Here is a 19,249-nt window from a genome sequence, read left to right on the forward strand (position 1 = left end):
CGCGGGGGAGCTTGATCACGTATCACGTCGAAGTAGGAAGTCCCTCCTGTATGGGGTGAGATTGAAAAATGTACCGTGTTGTATATTTTATGCTCTCCATCTACCGAGGATGACGATACGTAGCGTAACTAATGAAACAGTGTGATTTCAATGACCAACTCCAAGTAACTCCACTTTGCTGTATATGTGCGAAATTTCGCTTTCACTCGGCGGGGAATTAAAGCGCAAAATATGCCAATCGAGTCTATCGATCCTGCTCCGCAAATCGCGCCGCAACCTCCTGCCTCTCTTCGCGCAGTGTGAGGAAAATCTTGAAAGTTACCAAGTCAGTTCCAGACCAAAATCCAACAATGGACGGGAAGGGAAAAACATACCCAAAACCAAAACATCATCTCCATGAATCCATAAGTAAAAACAACCCTATTCTTCAACTGATCCAAGCCCGAAAGCTCCCCCTTCGAACCCACGCCAGAGCCAGCCACAGCAGAGCCAGCTCCAGTACCCCCAACAACCCCCCAAGCATCCGGTTTACTCTGATAAATGAAGAACGAGACCGCAAAGAAAAGGCAAAACCGCGAGGCTGAGAGCAGCGTCCAGATCTCCGAGTAGAGCGACGCAAGACGCGCAATGAACGGGTTACTCCGGATTCGCGCTGGCCCGTTGATAGACGACGGAGCCTGCGACCGGGCTGCTTCAGCCATTGCCAGGATCTCGTTTATATGTGGGATTTTGGTGACGAGTATGAGGTCTACCAGGGCGTCGGCGACGAGGAGGATACCGCATATTGCGAATGGGGATTGCGGGCGGGAGAACGTTGGTGTTGAGTCCTGTTTAGGGAACGTCGTTGGTTAACCGTTGTCATTGTGAATGGGGATTAAGAGTAATGAAGGGGCTCTGTACAAGCTGTAGGAATTCCCCGAGCATGAAGACTACATCGCTTTCGGTGATGACTTCGGGGGATTTGGTGAGGTAGACCGCAAGGGTGAAGAGGAAGAGGGCGTGAGCTTTTATAAGAGTTTTGGCGGAAAGGAAGCCCATCGTCGGCTGCGAGGGTTGGAGAAGGAATGAAAAAAACCGAACCAGAAAGGAATCACCGCAAAAATGCCTGGTTGTTCCGAGATCTAAGCCAATACTTCAACTCGGTTTGTTGATGAGGAGGTGAAGTTGGAGCTTGGCTCCGTGGGTACTTTTTCCTCCGCTGGCCCCGGGGCGGGGTTTCGCTGCTTCTCCGATATCCGCACCGAGAGAACATGACAAACGGGACATGGAGACTGCAGAGCTGTAGAGCCGATCTCTTTGCTCTGGATTTCCTTTTTTGAATTTCCGAAGCCACTGACTGAATAGCATATTAAGGGATCTAATTGAGAGGCGGGGTTGACGATGTCCCAAGCTCTATTTACCAAGGAGCGCCATATCAGATATTTCCTACGATGTCTCAAAACGTTCCTACCGGACTTATACACATCCAACGACTCTAATCGCATGCTTCTTGCCTTCTTCACCGTTGCTGGCTTAGACCTTCTCGGTGTCCTTGAGAGCAAGACAACCCGCGAAGAACGACAAGGATACGTCGAGTGGATATACCATTGCCAGGTTCCTTCGGGCGGCTTTCGAGGATTCACGGGGACAGATTTTGGAGTAGAGAGACGGACGCAAGATAATGAAGCATGGGATCCTGCCAATGTACCGTCAACCTTCTTTGCGCTGGTGATTCTCCTCATCCTGGGAGACGATCTATCACGAGTGAAGAGGGCCGATTGTCTCAGGTGGCTTTCCAAAATGCAGCGGACAAATGGAAGCTTTGGTGAAGTTCTTGGACCCGACGACACAGTCGAGGGTGGTGGCGATTTGCGGTTCTGCTGCTTTGCTGCTGGCACGCGATATCTACTCCGAGGTAGATATTCTACCGGAGTCGAAGGCATTAGGGATATAGACGTGGATAAGCTGGTAACCTTCATCGAATCGTGCCAAGTAAGCTATCATTGTTCTCTTTTACAGAGTGACTTCCAACTGGAATCATTCGGGATGGCATTTACTAAGCGTTGTAGGCTTACGAAGGGGGAATGGCAGAAGGACCGTACTGCGAAGCACACTGTACGTCCATCCTCCCTGTAAGGCTGGGCTTATTACTTACAGGATTCAATTTCAGCCGGCCACACGTATTGTGCAATTAGCGCTTTAACGTTCCTAGATCGCCTGTCCAGAGACTCCGACAGAGTTCCACTCATCTCACCCGACTCGAAACAATATGAATCTCTAGTTCGTTGGCTCGTAGCTAGGCAAACGACAGAACTTGGCGAGGAAGAAGATGAAGAAGACTTTGATGAGGACGGCCAGGTTAATGGCGCGGCACAAGACTTGACCCAGTCCGTAGAAGGGCTCAATCTGGATGGGAGCATCGGCAAACTTCCTGATCTAACCCCACCTAGCGAGGAGTCTCTGCGGTGGGCTGGCTTCAACGGACGATGTAACAAATATGCAGATACTTGTTATTCTTTTTGGAACGGCGCGACATTGGACGTACGTGAAGTTGAGAACAATCGCTCAGAACGATAAGAGGCTTTGCTAATGCTTAGCATAGCTGCTAGGCAAAATATCTCTGGTTGGCGCAGCTGGCAATAGGCGATACCTGCTCGAGAAGACGCAGCATCTTGTTGGAGGGTTCGGAAAAGATGCTGGAGAGCCGCCAGGTAGGATAACGAATGGCCCTTTTCCTCCAATTGATCCTAACACCTCGAGCCGATAGATCTTCTACACTCCTATTTTGCAATGGTCTCGCTCGCCCTCCAAGGTGAGGAGGGATTGGACAGTGTTGACCCTGCTATTTGTGCTTCGTACCGGACCGTTCAACACCTTCATACTCTTCCCTGGTGGCAGGATGCGAGGTGAGGTGCTGGATCAGGTATATACATTCTAGGAAGCGAACTATGAAGTTCCTGCCCAAGTCCGATCTGGTATGTCATGCCGTTACCTCTGCCTGTCGGCTCCTTTGAATATAGAAGTGAGGTTAGACGTGCTAATTCTGTCAAAGAACAACCAAAATTCTCGTACCAGCCCGCAAGTCCCCGTTCAACTCTCACATATGGTTCGCCGTCAATTCCCTACCCTTCTCTAAGCCGCTCTTTCACTCCGTCCTGTAGTAGATATCTTCTTTCGCCGGCACGAGAGGGGCTATATTAACATTGCCCACTTTCCGAAGTATAATTCCTCTGTTCTTCTTAGAGATGACTCCTTCGCCTTATTGCTCACCATCCCTTCGTAGTCCCAGCGGAAGAAGCACCCGTTGTCTTGTTCGTGCAAGCCGACTGCAGAATTATAAAGAAGCCTCTCGTAAGATATTGAGAGCACAGCAGTCATCGTTATCAAGACAATTACAAAACACTAGATCTGTGTCTCGATATCTCCATTAAAGCAGTTTGAAAACGGCATATAGTATCAACCCGCCCTTGCTCCGAAGGTCCGGTAAGCCCTTACACCGATTCAGGGATTCATACCGAAGACGATTGATAAACTTCTGCAAGTCAAGCCCACCATCCCATTCGTAGCGGCTCGATAATTGTACAAACGTCGCTACTTGGTCAGGCTCTCTCGGATGTATCATCGTGTACTTCGATATTCGCGTCCTCGTTCATCTTTCTATGTTCCGGGCCGTCCCTGGGCACCTGCGGGCAACCACTCGTGCCTTCCTAAAAGGGTGTTTCCTGTCGTTCCTTCTCCATTGAGCACCTGCCCTCTCGTCCCAAGATTTGGGCATAAATGCCCACCATTTCTCGTTTCCCCGGATTCTCTTTTCTTCTCCCCTTCAGCTTCATTTGATAAGCGTGTCCGCGTTGGCTATACGCCAGCACTTAGAGTAGAGAACCCTCTATGGACACGGGTCTTTTCACATTCTGTGAAAAGCAATTTTTGGAACCTCCGCGTCACTGGGCTTACACTTCTCCCTTTGATGCACCTTTTTTTCATCAAGGGTGTCGGCTTGTCCGATCCCTTGGAGAAGAAACGGGCGTTGGTGGCATCCCTTGGTTTCTGATGTACATTAATCTGCACCGATCCTTTGTGCCGAATTTCTGGAGCTGCTTGTGTAAATCAACATTTCCATCTTGTATCTGACGTTTCTGTACGCACTCAAGTTATCTTGGTGCTCAGTGCGGCGTACTGTTGTCTCTCCCGATAGCGAGGAAAACGGGTGAATGGACAAATAGCACAAATATATAGTTCTCCAAGAGAAAGAGAATGGATAGCAGTTGATTTTTCCGCATCACCGGAAGGTCAAGTATACCTTATATTACTGCCAGTAGTGCTAGTACGAGCACAATGTAATAACAGTTGACCAGACAAGTTACGAGGTGTAGCAAGCTGAAAGAAACTGTTGTAGAAGACTCGGAGGGGTGTATATGAGTTCTGTCAGATATTCGGTTTTGATACTCAATTATAGATTGAATTCATGACTAGGGCTGGTGGTCTAGTTGGTAAGGCTCTGGTTTTGTCAAATGGAGCTGTGTCATTTTTTGTATTCGGTTTTGGTTGCCCTGAGTTCGAAACTTGGCTTGGGCGACTTTCTTTTCCTTCGTCCTCAGTTCTGGACCTGCACAAACGCCAAGCCGTGCCATTCTTTCAGAGCCTGATTGTCACCTCGGCGGTGGGATCCCGCAGGACCGAGCTGTAAAATGAGAATCAGCTGGGAATCTGCAACGTTGCCGACAGGAGGACTCTGAACTTCGACACGCTTTCGGGAAGGGAGAAAAGGCTCGGATCCCCAGATCAAGCGTGCAGAGAAGCCAAGGCGTCGGGGGGCGTCAATCAATCGTCTCATTCGATCAGCGGCGGACCAAGATGAAATCAACAATGATCAATTTTCTTGCCTCATCAGAACCCGCCACAGGCAATCTAACTCAGGGGTCAAATCCACCGCGGGAGGGCAAACGACGGGACATCATTGGTCTCGCTGCTCAACTTCAACCCCCAAGGAAGTCCTCGGGATTGTTCTATATGAGAGTTGGATGCGGAGCAGAGGCCACGCGCCTGTTGGCTCCGATTCAGTCCATGCCATCGCAGAATAAACCAACAATTTGACATCCGATCCATCGTAATCTCAATCAAACAATGACGAAAATTGTCCAAATCTTCCACGATTGAGTAGATGGCTCAACAAGGTTATGTCTGCGAGAGATTGGCGCGGTTGTCGCAGGTTCGCATGGCATCCAACTTTGAATCTTCCCCTCAGTCCGCCGTTTGGAGCCCTGAAGACCGCTTCCCGCAACATCTGTCTCTCCCTACCATCGATTTCTTCATCTCTTCACTCCTAATCGTATGATTCTTAATATCCACTGTGTCCAGCGAGCCACTTGATAGCTTTTGTCCTTTTCTCCTCCCTACCTGCCAACCGTTGTTTCCTGTTCCTGTTCCTGTTCCCCATTCCACAGGCTCCCGGAAAAAAAGTCCTCATCCTGCGCCAACCACGACTCCAACCTCCAGTCCCATCACGCATTCTCAATCTTGGACAACAGCTGAACGCGCCTTCCCAACATCTTCTGAATCTCCGATAGTAACAAGTGTCCTCGATTCCCGTCCTGCCTGGCCGTTTGATCACCTCCCCCCGGCTTAGCCCCATTTAACGTCGTTGCCCGCCCCCTGCGAACAGCGTCTGTCTCCACGCAACAAGTTTGTTAGCCCCTCTCAATCACCCGTCCTTGAATGGCAACCTCAAATATTTCACAAACGACCGGCGAGCCCATCCAGTCACATATAACAGATATATCCTCTCCGCAAGTTTCCTCGGGGTAGGCGGAGCTTCCTTCCAAACAGATGCCGCCTCCCAGGACCCGAGCAGAGGCCCAAGCCCAGAAACAAAAGGAAAAGCTTGCCCAGTCCTACAACGAGCTTCTCAAGTAAGCTCCGCCTGCATCCATTCTTACCGCACTCTCGGAGACCACGTCACTAACTACTTCGCCTTGTTAGGGAGTTCTCGTCGAAAGACCTCCGAAACGTCGGAAACTATACCCTGGGCAGGTTGATTGGGAAGGGCTCCTTTGGCAAAGTCTACCTTGCGTCTCATAAGCTCACCAATGGCTCCAAGGTATGCCGATGTTCGGGGAATCTATACCGTCGAGGTCTCGTCTGATTGTATACCCAGGTCGTGCTCAAATCGTCGAACAAGGAAGATACGAACCTCGCGCGGGAGATCCATCATCATCGCCAATTCCTTCATCCGCACATCGCGCGCCTATATGAGGTTATCGTGACTGAAAAGCTTGTTTGGCTGGTCCTTGAATATTGTCCTGGTACGAACCGCATATCGCCAAACCGTTTGATTGACGTGTCTGACATAACTAGGCGATGAATTGTACAACTACCTTGTACGGAATGGTCCTGTCCCCATAGAAAAAGTCAAAAAGATCTTTACCCAGCTTGTTGGAGCTGTGTCCTACGTTCATAGCAAGTCATGCGTTCATCGAGACCTGAAGCTAGAGAATATTCTCCTCGACAAGTACGAAAATGTGAAGCTGTGCGATTTTGGATTCACAAGAGAATATGAGGGAAAAGCGAGCTACCTTCAGACCTTCTGCGGCACCGTATGCTACAGCGCTCCTGAGATGTTAAAGGCCGAAAAATACGCTGGGGAAAAGGTGGATGTTTGGAGCTTGGGTATCATTCTCTACGCGCTGATTGCTGGAGAGCTTCCATATGACGACGATGACGACCAGGTAACCAAGGCGCGAATTTTGAATGAAGAACCGACTTTCAACGATAAATTCACCGATGAAGCCAAGGCGCTCATCAACTTGCTTCTCTCAAAACGACCTCTTCTCCGCCCCAGCCTGAGCGACATCTTCGCGCACCCATTCCTTTCCGAGCACGCTCCGGAACAATTAGCGATCCTAAAAATACCTAGACCTCCGCCATTCTCGACCCCCTTGGAAAAGACCACCCTGCAGCGCATGAAAAGTGCGGGGATCAATATCGACGAGGTCATTGATAGCGTTCAATCCCAGCGTTGCGACGCTCTAGCCGGTTGGTGGGCGCTCCTGATAGAAAAGGAACAACGGAAGGAGGCAAAGAGAGAGCGCAAGCGAAGAGAGCGAGAAGCAGAAGCAAAGAACATTCGCCGTCTTAGTGCGGCCAGCAGTCGTCTAGAGAAGATATCAGCGGCTTTGGTCGAGGTGGACGAAGAAGGGCTTTCCACGACCGCTCTTCATGAACGGGGTCGTAGGGATCGCCGCAGCCTGCCATCGCAACTTGCGGTTCCTGAATTGCCAATGCTTCCCGAACCTCTTCCTCTCCGGCCTTCCGATTTACCGCCGCCCCCACCACCAGTCGACAAAGACTCGGTTCGCTCTAACAGCTCTTCGCGACGCCGGCCGCCAGTGCCACCGCCGAAAGACAGAAGACGCTCCCGACCCAGCACGCTACACGTGAGCGCGTCCCAACCCGAACTGACCCAGCATGGCGGGATATTCAGGCGCCGTACCGGTCGTCGTCAGTATCCGATTATCAGCCAACTAGCTTCTTTGAAGCATTGGTTTGTAGAATCCGCGAAAAGAGCCAAGTCGCCACATCCGAAATCCACAGGCGGCGCGCATCGCAAGTTTCTCTCCGAGAAGCTAAGTCCTGCAAAAGGGCAGGAAGGGACGAAGAAGACCACCGTAGTATCTACAACCACCAACCAGAAAACCGAACTGGTGACTCCAACCCAGATCAAACGCTCATCCAATGCAAGCAGTTTGGCTCCAAGTAGCACATCTTACCCTACTCGCCGCCATTCCTACCCCCGACAACCTCGGCCCTTAAGTACCAGCCATGCAAGCCATCGGAATTCGCTGTCGCCGTCTCCACTTACTCCTAGGGGCTCTTATCGACGATCATCGGTTGGCTTAAGGGGCCGCAAGTCGACATCTTCGTCTGTTTCGTCTATCCGAAGCATCCATCATGCCCATACGCATTCAAAAGCTTCGTCTATATCTTCCAACAGTATCCGCTCCTCGTCAACCCCAACTACCCGAACCGCGAAATCCCCACACACTTCAGTCAAGGTGCTTCCCACGACGCCTAGTGCGTCTGCACGCTTCCCTACAAATATCCGATTAGTCCGTAATCCAAATAACGGATTCCAAGACGCGGACGAACCCGAAGGAATCCCCAATTCATCATTCAACGAAGCCGCCCCAGCACCCATGTTATATTCTCCGTCCTCAAGCCTTGTGTTTGCGCGGCGGAAACGGTCTGCATTCAAGGGTCCAATGGTCCACACAGGTCACATGGCCTCCGGTGGATTCCCTCCAACGGAATTTCCCCAGGCCGATGTCAGAATGGACGGCCCTACCCTCAAAGCAGCTCGACCTGCAACACGAAAGAGTCAGATAATCGAAGAGGAAGAGGGTGCGGAAGATGAATACGAAGAAGTTGATACATTTACTGGGACTGAGGAGGAGCCTGCTTCACCAATTGGCTTAGCCAGCTCAGACCCCCCTGACGCAGACCTTTCCGGGCGTGCCTCAAAACCCGTTCTTGAACCAGCTCCCGACCTTGATTCAAGTCCCATCAGGCCCCCCCGTTCCTCTTCGCTGAGGGCGCCGTCACTTGACCCGCTCGTCGGCTCCAGCCAAACCGACCAAGCTGTCTTGGATTCTTCGCCAAAATCAGCAGCTTCAGGGAAACAGAGCCTGCGCCCCACTGAAGACGCCGGGAAATAGACTTCGATTGTCTAAAATACTTCACTGGCATTATACACTGGTATTATACACCGTTCAGTCCATATTTATATACCCCTTTTGCTGTTGTTTCCCTTTACATTCATGAACTGTGCGCATGATAATAAGCCTGATGTTTTTATACACCATACATTCCAGACCTCTCTTTTCATCTTTCTCTTTTGTATCCCTCGCTCCACAATTTGGACAACACATACTTCTTCGCCCCCAATACCCCCCATTTCCTTGTATTCTGTCACCTGATACCAATCACCTCAGTCTGGACCCATCTACTTGTGCTTAGTTCCCACTTCCTCCACTTTGCATCACCGCAGCCTCACCATCTATGATTCCCAGTCTCATCTATCATTGATCTATCTTCATCTGTGCGATGCGTCCAAGCTGGCCCTGGATAGGCACAAGGAATGATATCCTGGAACAATATATTTCCTCTTCTTTTGCCCCATAGACTTGAAATCTAGATTTATCTTATTTGCTGTATAATTATGAAGGTCATTGTTTGTGAGCATAAACAAGCAAAAATCATTAGCAATTTAGAAAGTTGGGAGAGCCATGCCAATTGTCCTGAACAGCATATTGAATTATATTAATCCTTATGGAATTGGCAGCAATGCGACGGGTGCAGGGCAGAAGTCAAGGGGAGCCAAAGCGGCAGAGCAGAGATGATGGAGGAGATCACTGCTTCTTTGAACGTAAATTATCAAGGGAATATAAGTACCAACTGAGAATCACCTCAGAGGCTCTATTTATTTTTGGGCGAATGAACAAGCCTATTTCACGCTGATTTGCGCCCCCTGTTCGTCGTTCCCAAGACGCTTGCTTGTCCCCGAGCGCTGGAGCTCTCTTCTCCCTTTTTCATCGACCCGCTTTCCGAAAATTCATTTTATTCTCCTGTTTGGTTTTGATCTTTGCGTCTGATATATATATCCGATTCTATCCAGAAGCACACTCTCTTTTTCCTCCCAGGTCACCCTCTTCTCATCGAGGTGCCATCAGCAAACATGGCCTTTGCCACAATAAACTCCGTGCCCCCAACGCATGCTCCCCAGACACACGCCCGGATCCAGATTCCAGCGATTGAGGACGCCTTTGCCGCCGAACCCGCGCTCAAGAAACGAGTCTACGATGCAATCGGTACGCATTTGCCAGCTGCACAGACGCGTCCTTCCACGAAGGCCAAATAATGCTAACCCAATCCTTCTTCCAGGGTCAACCCCTCAACACGCCCCTCTCTTCGAAGACATTGCTCGGTATACCTCCAGCCAGCGCACGAGAATTGCTGGGAACCCTGTCCAATCCCTCCACAATGTCCAAGTCGTGCACGAAGGCCCGGCCGCGAAAAAAAGGAAGATCGAGAATGGCGCCGGGACTGGGGGGAACGCGCAATCGCTGGCCGAGCTGAAAACACACGGGGAATTACAATTCTACATGCAGGATGTGTCTTTCACCATCCCCCAGAGGAAGAAGTTGATGTTGGAGATTACGGCGGGGAAGAAATACCTTCGGGCGAGAAATCAGGCGTCGAAGGAAGTGGAGTTTGGGGTTTCAATGGATAGGATTCGTATGCCTTCCGCGCGAACTACTTTTTGGTCGTCGCCTTGCTAATTTGTTTGTAGAGCATGTTTTGTGTCTCCCTGTTCCGGAAAAGAATCAGCGACAGTTTAACTTCTGCATTATTCCTCGGTATGCCGATGGGATTAACACAGCGCCGGATGGTGAGCCCACACCGGAGACGATCGTGTGGACGGTCAACGACGGGCCTCCTAAAGCTGCGTTTTCGGAATTCGGGCAGCAGATCGGGAATGGAGAAGGGGAGACGGCTGAGAATCTTGTCCGACGGGTGCTGAATGATAACTTGTCACAAGTTCGTGTCGTACGTCCGGATGCGCAGGAGTTCGTGAGTGCCATGCCGGAGGCACATCGGAAGGGGGAAAAGGCGTACCATGTCAAGGCATTCCGGGGTAGCAAAGAAGGTATACTGGCTGTTTAAACCCGTTAGGAGGGCATGCAACTAATCTGCGCACGCGTAGGGTATCTCTTCTTTCTGTGTACGGGGATATTCTTCGGTTTCAAAAAGCCGCTCCTTTTCTTCGGCCTCGAGACCATTGAGTCAATCTCTTATACCTCTGTCCTCCAACGAACTTTCAACCTCAATATCACAGCGCGCGCTGTCGGTAGTGAAGAGACGCAAGAGTTCGAATTCTCCATGATCGACCAAGCAGACTACTCGGGGATCGACTCTTACATCAAGACACACGGCCTACAAGATGCCAGTCTTGCCGAGGCTCGTCGTGCGAAGCACTACAATATCAACGGCGTGAAGACGGAAGAAAACGTGGACGGCGATGCGCAAGGTGCCGAAGAGGGTGAGTTACAAAAGGCGCAACGTAAACTCGAAGACCGAGAAGACGAGGAAGAGGAGGACTACGACCCCGGCAGCGAGGGTGACAGCGACGGGAGCGGCTCCAGTAGTGAGGAAGACGAGGACCAAGACCAGGATGAAGGTGACGGGGCAGGAGACCGGGACCTGGTGGCCGACGAGCTCGGAAGCGAAGCGGAAGACGTTCCAGAAGATGAGTTGTAGGATGTCGCGATCTGTACGTGTCGGGGGAATCCGCCGTTAGCTCGATATTGTTTTGTTTCACCCGATGCTTAGACATGAGAGTCTGTTACGCCGTGCCTGGGACTTATCAATATAACGATAGGGTATGCTTGTTACACATCAGCTCGACTGTTGACGGTGTCACGCATTCATTCTGGACTGTGGGCTATCTCCACATAGGCCCGACCCGTCCACGATGAGCCACCGTGGCATTGAACGGACGAAGGCAAAACTCTCTCGGGCAGAGAGACTTTCAGAGCACAATTCACAGCCATCTTCTGTGCGTTTCAATTGAATACCAAACCGAGCCAAAGCCAGGGGTCAATTGGTCGTGATCCAACAGTGGGTCGTTCGTTGAACGACGTGTCAGATGGAGAAGAACTGTGGAGAAGACTCGGAAGGAGAGACGGTGGCACATATGTGGCTGTATGCAACTGGGGGAAGCGAGTATCAGCAGGTACGCCCGTCGGCTGGAGCCGAAATGTACCTGGATCTCGACCTTGACGGGAAACAAAAGGCATGATATCCTGAGCAATATCTCAAATCAACTGAGGGAATGGAAAGGAGGTAAAAATAGAGGCTGACCGTATTAGTATTACCATTTCTTACCATTGGTGCAGTGGGGTTGAAGTCGTCTCAACTTAACTTTTCTGTCGCCTCGCGGTATCCATTGTCATTACCATACCAATACCATATCTCAAACCGAAGCCCAGCTAATGCGAAAGGAGGGAAAGCCTGCAGTGGTGACAATTGACTGGTCAGGGGGAGGAAAAGGAAAACTGGAGGATCCAAGAGGCTCGTCTTCTCTCCTTTGTGGAATCTGAGCTTCTGCGAAGGATCCAGTCCATTCATTGGTAGATGAAGGTCCATCCGCATTCCAGTCAGAGTCAAATTCTGCGACTCGCGATAGTCACCAGAGTAACAAAACCAGACTCAAGTCCCTTGCCGGGGCGCAATTTATCATGGGATAGAGCTCGTTTCCTCCTATGATGTTGGTATTCGCTGTCCGCCCTCTCTTCCTCGCAATTGAAACCTGATTCTTTCTCCAATGAAAGGCCTGGCTTCAAAGGACTGATTGCCAAGATCGTCGTCAGGACGAAACCTAAGAAGCTTCCTGTGGCCGAGGCCTGAAGTCAAAAGAACACCGCCTGCGCTTGGGATCCGCTTTTCGCTCGAAGCCCAACTGACGCCCGCCAGTGATGAGGGTTTTTCTTGATTCTCGGCTGACACGACAATTTGTCTTTCAAAGATAATTTTGCAAGGACCATTTGCCATACGAAAAGAGAAAATTAGACAAAGAAATACCTTTCACCAGTAATGGGAGTCATAATGGCGTGTGGCACGGACAGATTGACTGATACCTAATACCAAAGTTACCATACCACCTTAGCAAACTGGCCTGGAACGGGCGTTCTGCCCTTACCAGACTTGACCTCCTCTGTTTCTCCCTGTGCCTCTCACAGATCTTGTCTCTCTCCGCCTCGTTTTCCCTTTTCCTTTTTCCTGCACCGACCGCTGGGTCTCTCCCCCCTACCCACTCATCGTCCTCCGTGGATCTCCATCTCCCTCCTCTGCTCTCCTTCTCTTCCACACCTCTTGTCTCCTCCCCATCCGCCTCCCTCGATTTCATTGAACCACTGCCGGTTGCAGTTCCAGAGACTGCTGCGCAGTTGGTGCAGATTCCCAGGAGCTTCTCCTCCTTCTTGATCTGCATCCTTGAGAAATTCCTCTCGATTTCTCCACCGTTCCAAGGAATTGCAGTTGGATTCGAGATCCTCTCCATTCTCTCCGCACCGTGACTCCTCGCCGGACTCAGCTTCCCCCGGAAAATACCTTGATATCCCACTCCTCTCCCACTCTCCATCCTTTCGTCCCCTCGACTGCTCCCCGGTCTCGTTTCGGGTCTTGGTCCGCGATTACAGGCCGTGGGTCATCGCCGTCGGCATTGTTGAATCCTCTTTCCTCGCCATTTACACTGGGTCATTGCATGAATGGTGTAGCAGAGTACTCATCGGACGTTTCTGTAAGCCATCATTCCCACACACCCCCTGTATTCTCCGCCATCCTTTAAATCAATCCCGACTTCTCTAACAGAAACTAGCCTTCACGTGTTTGCCGCCCGCCGAGTCTTCCGCACGATTGCCTCGTCGTTAAGGTTTCCCGACTCGCATTCGCGCAGACATGGCTTCCTCATCGTCCAATGTGGTGGGTGTCCACTACAGAGTAGGAAAGAAAATTGGTGAAGGGTCCTTTGGTGTGATTTTCGAGGGCACGAACCTCCTGAATAACCAGCAGGTCGCTATCAAGTTTGTACGTCCCCACCTTACTTCCGAAACCAAATTCGGCAGTTAACATCAGCAGGAACCCCGGAAGAGCGATGCTCCCCAGCTGCGAGATGAGTATCGGACGTATAAAATTCTAGTTGGATGCCGTAAGTGCTTTGCTAGGAGCTAGTTGGGATCATTCACTGATTTGTCTAGCTGGCATTCCCAATGTCTACTACTTTGGCCAGGAAGGTTTGCATAACATCCTCGTGATTGACCTTCTCGGTCCCAGTCTTGAAGACCTATTTGACCATTGCAATCGACGGTTCTCTGTGAAAACCGTTGTCATGGTTGCCAAGCAGATGGTGTGTAATGCCGGTTTTCTTATTCCCGCAACAATCTGACGTTGCCAGCTTTCCCGCGTTCAAACCATTCACGAAAAGAACTTGATATATCGTGATATTAAGCCTGATAACTTCCTCATCGGTCGCCCGAATTCGAAAGCCACCAACGTGATCCATGTAGTTGACTTTGGAATGGCCAAGCAATATCGGGACCCCAAAACCAAGCAGCATATTCCATACCGCGAGCGAAAGTCACTGTCCGGTACAGCACGCTACATGAGCATTAACACCCATCTGGGACGCGAGCAGTCACGACGAGATGACCTTGAGGCCTTAGGCCATGTTTTTCTGTACTTCTTGCGAGGCGGCCTCCCATGGCAGGGCCTGAAGGCTGCCACAAACAAGCAAAAGTACGAAAAGATTGGGGAAAAGAAGCAAACCACAGCGATTAAGGATCTTTGTGAGGGCTTTCCAGGTACACCCACCAGTCCTACCATGGCTTACGTACACTGACGACCGTTAGAAGAGTTCAACAAGTACTTGAGTTATGTGCGCAACCTTGGATTTGAAGACACCCCCGACTACGATTACCTGCGCGACTTGCTCACCCAATCCCTAAAAAACGCCGGGGAAGTTGAGGATGGAGAGTACGACTGGATGAAGTTGAACAATGGCAGGGGATGGGAATACAAGTCATACACACCCCAGCAGGCTCTCCACAACAATGCCCTTCCTGCATCTGCCAGGGACCTCCACGGCCAGCCACTACGCAACAGCCAAAGACCCGGCGTGACCGCAGACCGTTTAAACGCCGCGCAGCCCCCGCCCCCTTCTCCAGCGAAACCCGGAGTCGGGAAGACGCGCGAGCAGCCAAACGTCAGAGGCGGTATCCCGCCGAAACGCCAGAGCGGGGGATTCGACGCGACGCCGGCGGCGTCAACTACGGCACAATTCCAAAACTCAAACGCAAACATCCCAGGTCGGATCGACAGTCCAGCGAATGCGGCGAAGAATCAGCCAGGCCAAGGCGGCCAACAGGCGAGCAATGAGCCGCAGCCCACCTTCGTTCAGAAGGTGATGAAAGCGTTATGCTGCGGTAGGTGACCATTCTGCTGCTCCCCAAATCTGTGTCATGCCTGCTCATCTTTCCCAAGGTTGAACGATTGACACCTTGCTCTGAGTATGGAATCTGTGTAATACGACTTGATATCCTTGTCATGTTGGCTTTCGGCTCTTCTTTCCTTTTCGCTGTTCTGGGAGGATTGGAAGACAACATGGTCTATTTACACTATCACAGCTTGGGTCCTCACCCAACCTCATATTTCTTCACGAGCATAGTGCCGCTTGCAGATGCTGCTGGCAGATGGGCACTATGTCGGGTAGGGCGGATATATCTTTCTATATTTTCTCTTGGACCGGTCCCTTGAGCAATCACTCCACCCGCCTTGTTTCGTGACCTACTCGTCGAGGCTAATTAGATTCGGAAACGACTGGACCCCTCGAACAACCTCTCTTCACCATCTACATCCTCTAGTCATTATCATTCATTATGTGCTACGGCTTGGAACGGCGAACTTGCGTTTTTTTAATCCTCGTCTTTTGGTTGTTTCCGCACTGCTTTGTCCCGCATTTCTGGCATGAGCCATTTAATTCTAGATTTCATCTTGTTTCTGAGTATATGATCACTGCCCGAGTACCTGACCTTTTCTCCGAGGCGCCTTGATACTTCCCGCAGCCGCTTCCTCCAGCCCCGACGGCTCGTCAATGGTGGTCTTGATGATGTTGCAGAAAGGCGTTTCGGTTTGGCATCCGATGGACGAGACCTCGCGCGTGTTCTCAGGGTAGTCGTCTATTTATGTGGCATTTTTAGCATATAAATGGTTTCCTTTGCCCTGCCCATGCCCACAGGAATGTCATTGCTCTCGGAAGTTCAATTTGCGAAGTTTCCCAGTCTTCTGCTTCCTTGCAGCCTTTCTCATTGTTTCCATTGACTGCCTGTCCTCGTCCTCTTGGTCTTACCCACTTTGTCAATTCGAAGAGCGCCTGTCAACTTCTCCGTTCAGAAGCCTGTACTTTCTGTTGCGATAATAGTTACTGTATCGTTTGATCCTGCACATTGGACAGCGCAGCGAGTTGGAGTGTTTTGGGCTGTGTATTGATTATCCAGTTACCTTGATCCAGTCTATATTTGGGCAGGGTGTGCGATAGAACAATTAACCTTGGAATTCTATATGACAATCTTCTACTGCCGGGCCCTTGGCTACTTTTTTCAATAATCTCATCACCTAGCAAAGAAGATGCGCATTCCACACTCACGGCCAATGTCCTGGAACAGCTTGAGGCTGCTGCGTGCGGTTCACGAAAGTGCGTCGAGGGACGTCCGTTACATCTGCTTCTGATTTCTTACGCAATTGCCCTTAGGCCGCTTGAAAGAGACAAGACGATTTTCCGACGCGGAGGACTGGCCGGGTCCATCCATCTGGTCTGGGCACGTCGTTCGAACAGCGGCAGGAGCACCGTCACCATGATAACATACAACCTACGATGCAAGTTATGCGCTGGGCCTGGTCGGCATTGGGCTGCTACGTGGCTCATCGGGACTTGCGGTATTGGGATTGGTAATTGGGCAAGGGAAGGGGCAGGGAGACAGTGAGTGTTGCTTGTTAAACGGTATGTCGCAGCTCGGTCACAGGGACAGGACAGTGCTATCTTGTCCTGTGCCGTGCTGTGCCGGGGTAAGATAGGACCATATCATTCCATCCATGGCCAGGTTGGGAAGATTCTGGGCAGGTGAGTTGGTGCTGTCTCGTCTTTGCCAACCTGTCAGTCGTTTACTCACCTACGCCCGGGTCAGGATTTGTATTTGGCAGTATGGGGCAGAAGGCAGAGCAGGGCATAGCATGGTGTGTTGGGGCTAGTTTATTGGTTTGGTCTCCGACATGCGCAAATTTGTGTCTTTGCGAGCGTTGATAAGAGGAGAAACACAGGTGGCTGTCTGAAGTCATTACCAACCAGGTAAGTAAGGTATGTCTTGCTGTCTCTCGTGCAAGAGGCCGATACGCGATGCTCATGTGGGAAGTGACGTTGTCAGGGAGAAGATGTTGCCCAGTTCGCCGGAGATGGTAGGGCGCTGTGGTGGATATGAATGTTGCAGTACGACGATGAGAGTATTTTGTTCTGGGGTGCATTTGGGTAAACATTGTTCAGACTAATCATTGTCTGATTGGGCGTTGGCGGTGTTCGGTATCCATATATATCTGGGCATGTTGTTGTCTTGTAATACGAGCGAGCAGGAGTCTGTTCTTCCCCAACATGCCGAATAACTTTTTCATCAATGCATCTTCCTCGAGTCCTTTTCATTCATAGAGGTTTGTAAGATTTGGCCCAGATCTCTTCTGCAAAGGCGTACTTTTGGAGAGACGAGTTGTCTCGCCAAGCTCGACGCTGCAGATTTCCGACTCGATGATGCGCCTCGAACCGACGCGTCCCTCTCTCCATCATAACGAACTAAGATGCCTAAAATGGATCTGAAGGGGTCAAGAAAGACTCACCTGAACATGGCGTTGCTTATTGACTTGAACACAACACGAGACATCTCACATGAGCATCCGATCCGAACAACATGAAGCCACAGTCTCGGATTCAATATTCAAAACGAGAAATTGAGTTTCTGGCTGGGATTCAGCCACGATTCAGTGACGCTAACTCTTTGTCAACTGCTGTTGAGACGAATGAGCCAGCTGGTTGGTACCCGAAGAGCGGGGTTGAAGCTGCATTTCGTTTGAAGTTGATTGCTCTTGATAGGGCCAGATCGGGACGTCCTGCGCTCATTGGATGTGTCGGTGTATTTAGGCGGGAGCGGGGTAAGGCGCAGTTGTTTGTTGGGGAGATTGTGTCAGCAGGCGTGAGAGTGAGCTGGATTTGGGAGAGCCGTGTTGGAAAGGTTGGGCGGGCACTCCTGTCTCGCTCTTGGTCAAGACATGTGTGAGAGAGCGGAACCTTGAGGCCAGAAGCGACAAGATCAGACAACTCTGAGTCACGGACAGACGCAACGGGTGTCTCTGCTCCCCCCCTGCACTGACAAGAAGCATGTCTGACGCACGAACAGCTCCTCGATGCAGCAAGCTCCAACTCCTTCAACAGGCTTCCCCTTCCGGATCGACGAAAGTGTGTCCAAATCTAGACTCGTGGACGTTGGCATGCGTCGAAGCGCAGAACTTCACCCAAACAGATCTCTCGTTGCCAAAAGGAAGGGCGTCGCCTTCTGACACATCTCCCACCCCTCCAGCTTGAGCTCACGCAATCACGCAGCTGCGCTGCTTGTTGGCTCCTCCTTCTCCGCAATGAGACGAGCTTCCACGCCCATGCCGTCATGACGCAATAGGGCGGGCGGCCAATCTCAGGGGAAGCGGACTTGATGGCTGATGCAGCTCGGCAGATTGAGCGGGGAAGGGCAAGGCCAGCCACTCAGGTTTCGGAGCCCAGACAGCTTGTCTTTGTTGGATTCGTTTTGCTTTTCAGATGGAAGGTTCGTTCGGCAACGCCAGATGGTTGGCATGGGCATGCAAGTGCGTGGAGGGAAGGTAATGATCACGTGATCTAGGTGTTTGGAAGGGCGATCCGATGAGACCAGTGCAGAAATTCTCCGACGTCTGTGCTGAACGACTTTTGCCAGTCTCGACTCGTTAACTTCCTCGTCTTCTCAGAGCTCAGGCTTTCAATCGGCCCAACCGTGACAAAGGCAAAGGGAGTGAATAGGCGATCTCCGAGGCTGGTAGACTTCGGGCAAAAGAGATGGAGGAAGTTACATAAAAGATTTTCTTGGTGGAGCAAAGACACTCTCGGCATTGCGCTCCGTGGTCTCATTGAGGAGATTCTCCACTGAATTCTGGAACCAAGAGTCATCTGGCCGTCTCGGATAGCATCGGGTGGGAACCAGGGGAGCTCTTGAAGTCTGTCGGGTTGTCCTTCTCGCCCTCCGCGTTGTGACCTGAGTCTTGAGAGTGGGTATTGCTGCAGCAGAGTCGTACTCTGTACTTCTTCATTCTTAAACACTGGCGAAAGAGCTGGACGGTTCTGTGTTTGCTCAGATCATCGGGTTTCAAACTCAATCGCTGGCGACGGGAGATTAGGTTGAAGATCACGAGATGAAGTTGTGGATCGCAAGCCCATGGAACCGGGTTGAGGGCAGATCTAACTAAGAGAAATGAGACACGGGATGGGAAAGAGTTTCAGGTTCCAGGCTCGGTGGAATCCACGGAATCTACTTCCTGGCCGACCGCGGTGGCAAGGCTGTGTGCGATGAACGAAGGGAGACGGCAAGACCCGACG

At 51.0% G+C, this 19,249-nt stretch overlaps 7 protein-coding genes across 7 annotated transcripts; 4 read left to right on the forward strand and 3 right to left on the reverse strand.

The window, feature by feature from the left end:
* Window positions 1–100: 100 nt before the first annotated feature.
* On the reverse strand, window positions 101–1,170 carry BJX67DRAFT_206401 (uncharacterized protein). The gene is made up of 3 exons (XM_071025517.1): window positions 901–1,170; window positions 375–827; window positions 101–310 (listed from the first exon to the last, which is right to left on the reverse strand). Exons 1-3 carry the CDS (start codon window positions 1,036–1,038, stop codon window positions 245–247), a joined length of 657 nt encoding a protein of 218 aa, XP_070883568.1. The 5' UTR covers window positions 1,039–1,170; the 3' UTR covers window positions 101–244.
* A 210-nt stretch (window positions 1,171–1,380) lies between these two features.
* On the forward strand, window positions 1,381–2,889 carry cdc43 (protein geranylgeranyltransferase type I subunit CDC43; the record flags this gene model as incomplete). The annotated part of the gene is made up of 5 exons (XM_071033495.1): window positions 1,381–1,971; window positions 2,049–2,094; window positions 2,150–2,520; window positions 2,582–2,690; window positions 2,747–2,889. The coding sequence occupies 5 exons, from the start codon at window positions 1,381–1,383 to the stop codon at window positions 2,887–2,889; spliced, it is 1,260 nt and encodes a 419-aa protein (XP_070883569.1).
* Window positions 2,890–5,708: 2,819 nt separating this feature from the next.
* BJX67DRAFT_206436 (non-specific serine/threonine protein kinase) lies at window positions 5,709–8,931 on the forward strand. Its single transcript, XM_071025518.1, has 4 exons — window positions 5,709–5,888; window positions 5,959–6,076; window positions 6,134–6,281; window positions 6,334–8,931. The coding sequence occupies exons 1-4, from the start codon at window positions 5,806–5,808 to the stop codon at window positions 8,688–8,690; spliced, it is 2,706 nt and encodes a 901-aa protein (XP_070883570.1). The 5' UTR covers window positions 5,709–5,805; the 3' UTR covers window positions 8,691–8,931.
* Window positions 8,932–9,470: 539 nt separating this feature from the next.
* Window positions 9,471–11,619, forward strand: rtt106 (putative negative regulator of DNA transposition (Rtt106)). The gene is made up of 4 exons (XM_071025522.1): window positions 9,471–9,842; window positions 9,916–10,269; window positions 10,325–10,681; window positions 10,739–11,619. The coding sequence occupies exons 1-4, from the start codon at window positions 9,710–9,712 to the stop codon at window positions 11,290–11,292; spliced, it is 1,398 nt and encodes a 465-aa protein (XP_070883571.1). The 5' UTR covers window positions 9,471–9,709; the 3' UTR covers window positions 11,293–11,619.
* On the reverse strand, window positions 11,543–12,410 carry BJX67DRAFT_207225 (uncharacterized protein). The gene is made up of 3 exons (XM_071025523.1): window positions 11,957–12,410; window positions 11,798–11,890; window positions 11,543–11,744 (listed from the first exon to the last, which is right to left on the reverse strand). Exons 1-3 carry the CDS (start codon window positions 12,184–12,186, stop codon window positions 11,576–11,578), a joined length of 492 nt encoding a protein of 163 aa, XP_070883572.1. The 5' UTR covers window positions 12,187–12,410; the 3' UTR covers window positions 11,543–11,575.
* BJX67DRAFT_206542 (uncharacterized protein) lies at window positions 12,411–13,399 on the reverse strand. The gene has a single exon (XM_071025521.1). It carries the CDS (start codon window positions 13,172–13,174, stop codon window positions 12,635–12,637), a length of 540 nt encoding a protein of 179 aa, XP_070883573.1. The 5' UTR covers window positions 13,175–13,399; the 3' UTR covers window positions 12,411–12,634.
* On the forward strand, window positions 13,295–15,272 carry BJX67DRAFT_206456 (casein kinase I). Its single transcript, XM_071025519.1, has 7 exons — window positions 13,295–13,333; window positions 13,412–13,620; window positions 13,672–13,741; window positions 13,791–13,939; window positions 13,988–14,393; window positions 14,442–15,014; window positions 15,073–15,272. Exons 2-7 carry the CDS (start codon window positions 13,492–13,494, stop codon window positions 15,075–15,077), a joined length of 1,332 nt encoding a protein of 443 aa, XP_070883574.1. The 5' UTR covers window positions 13,295–13,333; window positions 13,412–13,491; the 3' UTR covers window positions 15,078–15,272.
* The last annotated feature ends 3,977 nt before the right edge of the window (window positions 15,273–19,249 follow it).

The sequence above is a fragment of the Aspergillus lucknowensis genome (assembly GCF_044049455.1).
Source record: "Aspergillus lucknowensis strain CBS 449.75 chromosome Unknown BJX67scaffold_39, whole genome shotgun sequence".
Taxonomy (NCBI): Eukaryota; Fungi; Ascomycota; class Eurotiomycetes; order Eurotiales; family Aspergillaceae; genus Aspergillus; species Aspergillus lucknowensis.